Below are 5,043 nucleotides of genomic sequence, written 5' to 3' on the forward strand. Positions count from 1 at the left end.
CCTGGTTCCCAGGCTCAGCCTCAGATACTGTTCCTGGTTCCGGGTTCAGCCTCAGATACTTATCTCGGTTCCCAGGCTCAGCTTAAAATATTTACCACGGTTCTTAGGACAGTGCTTTAAGGGAAAGCAGTTTTCACATCCTGTAGGAGACTTGAGTGTTATCTCATGGTGGAGATCGGCTGAGGGCAATCAAGTGGGCGATCAGTTCATTACAGTAACAATTACTTTTTCTTACAGATCATGAAGGCTAAATTGTGAAGATGGCGGACATAGCGGTCAGAAATTCCTATGAAGGTGGAAGTGTCTGGGGAGGTGTGGTGTGCAACCTCCGATGTTCTCGCCTCCAGAGGTCCATGCTGCATCATTTGCTTCTCTCTTTATATGTATTGTTTATTTCTGTTCACCTTCAATAAAAATTGTTAATGAAAAATCATTACAGTGGTCAGTATCTGTGTGCCTCTCTGAATGTAGGGGAATGTGGTCATTATCTGTGTGCCTCTCTAAATGTAGGGGAATGTGGTCATTATCTGTGTGCCTCTCTGAATGTAGGGGAATGTGGTCATTATCTGTGTGCCTCTCTAAATGTAGGGGAATGTGGTCAGAATCTGTCCTGTAGGAAGCATTTGAAGGCTGACTGGAGGGGGGATTATGAAGCTCAATCCCTTGGTTTTTCTTGACCCTTTTGGGCATAATTCCCTCCACTGATACCAATTTCTCTCAATAACACCAACAATGGGGCACTATTCCTCCCACTGACATCAATGATGGGACACTATTCCTCCCACTGACATCAATGATGTGACACTATTCCTCCCACTGACACCAATGATGGGGCACTATTCCTCCCACTGACACCAATGATGGGACACTATTCCTCCCACTGACATCAATGATGTGACACTATTCCTCCCACTGACACCAATGATGGGGCACTATTCCTCCCACTGACACCAATGATGGGACACTATTCCTCCCACTGACACCAATGATGGGACACTATTGATCTTTTATTAAAAGAATCAAGCAACCAATTTTATACAAAAGTAAAAAACAAAACCATAGTATAAAACGTCAACAGAAATCCAAGGAATACACATCCATGTTCAGAATATATACAATATATACATAATCCACTACCAAAATTATTTACATAAAGCAGCAGAGAGGGCCTAAGAGGCACAACCCATCACCTATGTACGCAGCCATTTATCAAAAATTAATCCAAAAAATAATAATCTAGGGTGATAAGAGACAGACAGCCACACCCGGGAAAGAGACTCCTGGCAGTCAGGGAGGCTTGAAACCCCTCCACGCCTTCAACCAAGCCCCCTGACTCCGCTTGTCTCTCTCAAGTACCCGAATCTTCTCCACCTCATGCAGAATGTCATACACCACCACCTGAACAGGAAGGATTTTATGCCGAATGCTGACCTGACACCGTGCGTTCCAAGTGAAATAACGGACTACTAGGCTAACTAGAAAAAGTGTATCTAAACAAAAAACCCCACCAGTATTGAATGCTCCGTACACCCACTCAGCATAACCCAGCCTGGAGAGGAAAGGAACACCGAGGGCCCGCCCCACCTGTTTGTACACCTCTATGTTAAAAGGGCAATGAAGCAGAAAATGGTCCATAGTCTCCTCCTCACCTGCACACTCCTCCCGAGGACAGCTACGATCCATCCCACTGCGGAATTTCAAATTGCCCCTAACATAGAGCCTCCCATGGAAGCACAACCAGGCCAGATTGCTGAATTTAGGGGGTACTCTGTCCAAATTAATAAGTCTTAACCCTGCCCTTAAAACTGGGCCTGGGCAATCCCTTAAGACCAGTGGGTCATGAAAGACTTCGCTCAAGACTCGACTCATAAGGACTTTCCTCGGAAACTATCTGAGATCTTCAGCCGACAATCGCCGCCACTGCCGCAGCAACTTCAGGCACGGAGCGACATAGGCTGGTAGCTGACCACGATGACCCCTGAGATTCTTCACTTGGCCACCTTCTTCCCAAAGTCGCAGAAAAGGCCTAAACCAAGATCTAAAAATGCCTACCCATCCAGGAGGTTCCACTGCAAGCATATTACCAATGTTAAATTTGAGAAATAGCAGCGAAAAGAAAAGAACTGGGTTGACCATACCTAAGCCACCCTCCCTCCTGGATAGATAGGTGACATTCCTCTTGATGGGGTTCAGTCTGTTCCCCCACAACATCTGGAAGAACACACTACTGACCCTAGCATAGAGAGACACTGGCAAGATGCAGACAAAGCTGACATACAAGAAGATCGGAATCAGGTAAGTCTTAATCAGATCAACCCTTTCCCTCATAGATAACTTCCATCTCTTCCAACTGACCACCTTAGTATTGGCAATTTCCAGTCTGCCTTCCCAGCTTTTGAGGCCATAATCGCCGGGTCCAAATTCAATGCCTAGAATCTTAATTCTTTCCTGGGGCACTGGAAAGGTGTCCGGGAGATCAAACCCCTCACCTTCCTTTCCCATCCAGAAAACTTCACTCTTTTCCTGATTGATCTTGGAGCCTGATGCTTCAGAATACCGTGATGTCAGAGAGACCACCTCCTCTGCTTCATCCGCCCCGGTGACAATCACCGACACATCATCCGCATAGGCAACAACCCTCAAAGGCGGCTCACCTGGGAGCCCCACTGGCACCCCACACAACATGCCGCTCTCTAGCCTCCTGATGAAAGGGTCGATTGCAAACACATAGAGCACTGGACTCAGGGGACAACCTTGACGCACTCCAGAGCTAACCTCAAAGGACTGCCCAACCCAACCATTAACAAGAGGAAAGCTTTCTGCCCCCTTATACAAGACTCTCAACCAATCGACAAAACCACCCGGCAGACCGTACTTACTAAGGAGCAACCACAGGTACTCATGGTTAACGCGATCACAAGCCTTTGCCTGATCCAATGTCAGCAAATACTTTCCCCAGCCTGCAGCCCTGCACCACTCCAAGGCCTCCCGGACAGCTAAAACTGCTGTGAAGGTGCACCTACCCTGGACCGAACAGTGCTGATGGCGAGAAAGCAAAGACTCTGCTACTGACGATAGGCGCCAGAAAAATATCTTTGCCAGTATCTTTCTATCGACATTAAGAAGGCTGATGGGGCGCCAATTCTCAATCATCGAAGGATCTTTACCCTTTGAAAGAAGAATCACAGCTGAGTGCCTCATGGAAGGGGGAAGCACCCCCTCAGCAAGGCAACTGTTAAAAACCTCTACCAAATGTGGGGCCAGAATAGACTTAAAGGCTTTGTAAAACTCAGCCATCAAGCCATCCGGTCCAGGTGACTTTTTGATGGCAAGCTGTTCAATTGCCCTCATCACCTCTTCAACTGTGATCTCCTCTGTCAAATTCATCAATGGAACATCTTCATCATTTAGACCTGGAGTAGAGTCCAAAAAGCTTTCCATCCTGTCACGGTCAAGCTCTTTCCTCCCAAGAAGGTCAGCATAAAAGGACCTCACGACCTCCAGAATCCCTGACCTGGACTTTGTCAAGGAACCTGTACTGTCCTTAAGGCCAACGACTGTTTTAACTGCTACACCTTGTTTGCAGTTCTGGTAAGGGTCAGGCGAGTGGTACTTCCCATAGTCCCTCTCCAGAACCAAAGAGGCATGCCGGTCATATTGACACTTCCTGAGAAGGAGTTTCACTTCGGAGATTGCCCCAGGATCTCCTCCTCTCGAGACAAGAATATCCAGCTTCCTCCGTAAACGTTGGTAGGTCATGTATTTATTAAACTGCTTTCTATTGGCTAGGCCCCTGAAGAATCCAGCAATCCTCTTTTTGGTCAGCTCCCACCACTCAGCCTTGCTGCTACAAAAGTCCAGGATGGTCACCTGTGCCTGAAAGAATTCCTCAAAGGATTGTCTAACATGTTCTTCCTTGAGTAGAGTCAAATTCAATCTCCAGATGCCCTTGCCCCTCTGAGGGGCGTCTGAAGCATTCAGGACCACAGATAGCATACAGTGATCAGAGAACTCTACTGCCTGCACCACTGGGGGTGAGAAAGCAGAGGTCTCCTTAAAAAAAAACCTATCTATTCTACTCTGACTATTACCTCGATGAAAGGTGAACCCAGTGTCACCCGGGAGGTGCTTAAAGTGAGGCCCGGAACAAAAAGAGAAAGAAGAATGTAGTGCAGGGCCGGGCATGAAAGTGTAGAGGGGAGACAACAAATGGTTATGCAGGAAAGTGTGAAAGGAAGGGGATGGTACGGCTTGAAGAAGACAGAGTGGGAGGAGCAGTGTTTATTAAGGGGGAGGCGGGACTTCTGGGCAGCAGAGGAAGGGGCAGAAAGGAGGAAGCAGTTTCCCACCCACCATGCCTGTGGTGTTGGTTTGTTTGTTTGTTTTTGTTTAATCTCAGGTGAAGTGAAATCGGTTTCGCCATAGCAGTGGAGTAATGGCAGGGTTTATGGTCTTTGATGGTGTCAGAAAACATACGAGATGGAAGTGTTGGGGGGCTCATCGGTAATATGTGCCCCTATGGTGTATTCCAGTTAGAACGGTTAGCTGCAATACGGTAATGGTTGCACTGTGGGAAGGGGGTTTTCTCCGAGCTGGTGCTAATGTTTCCTTAAATGCTGCACTGTGTGGTTTGTTGGAAGTGAGGGATGGGAGTGCGGCTGTGGCAAGTACAGCGACGTCACAGTCACCTGCGGCCGCGGCAGCTGGCCCACGCTCCTCCTGCTAGTTCTGGGACAGAGGTGCAGCTGCTAGATTTGCTGGGAGGGTTGCAGGATTTAGTCCAGTGTTTTGCGGGGGAACGGGTCAGCTCCCTCAGGTGTCACCTTGGGTACAACTGGTTGTAGGGGGTAGTGCAGATGGCAGGGGGACGGGCCAGAATGTAGGGGCCCCCACCTACCCCATCCCAGGTCACGGTTGTCCCGCTGGCCCCTGCGGAGCCTCCGGCGCCCCCCTTGGAAGCAGTGTCAGTGAGTTCAAAAGCTGGGGATGAAGCGGGAGCGTTGCAGGAGGTCATGGGCAGGAAGGATGTGGTTAGGATTGCAA

At 48.5% G+C, this 5,043-nt stretch overlaps 1 protein-coding gene across 1 annotated transcript in view; it reads left to right on the top strand.

Moving 5' to 3' along the window:
• RSPH1 (radial spoke head component 1) overlaps positions 1-433 on the top strand; it is a 32,999-nt gene extending 32,566 nt beyond the window's left edge. The window contains exon 9 of the mRNA XM_073612537.1: positions 238-433. Within this exon, the coding sequence (XP_073468638.1) occupies positions 238-251 (14 nt within the window). The 3' untranslated portion in view covers positions 252-433. The remainder of the gene's footprint in view (positions 1-237) is intronic.
• The last annotated feature ends 4,610 nt before the right edge of the window (positions 434-5,043 follow it).

The sequence above is a fragment of the Aquarana catesbeiana genome, linkage group LG02 (genome assembly GCF_042186555.1).
Source record: "Aquarana catesbeiana isolate 2022-GZ linkage group LG02, ASM4218655v1, whole genome shotgun sequence".
Taxonomy (NCBI): Eukaryota; Metazoa; Chordata; class Amphibia; order Anura; family Ranidae; genus Aquarana; species Aquarana catesbeiana.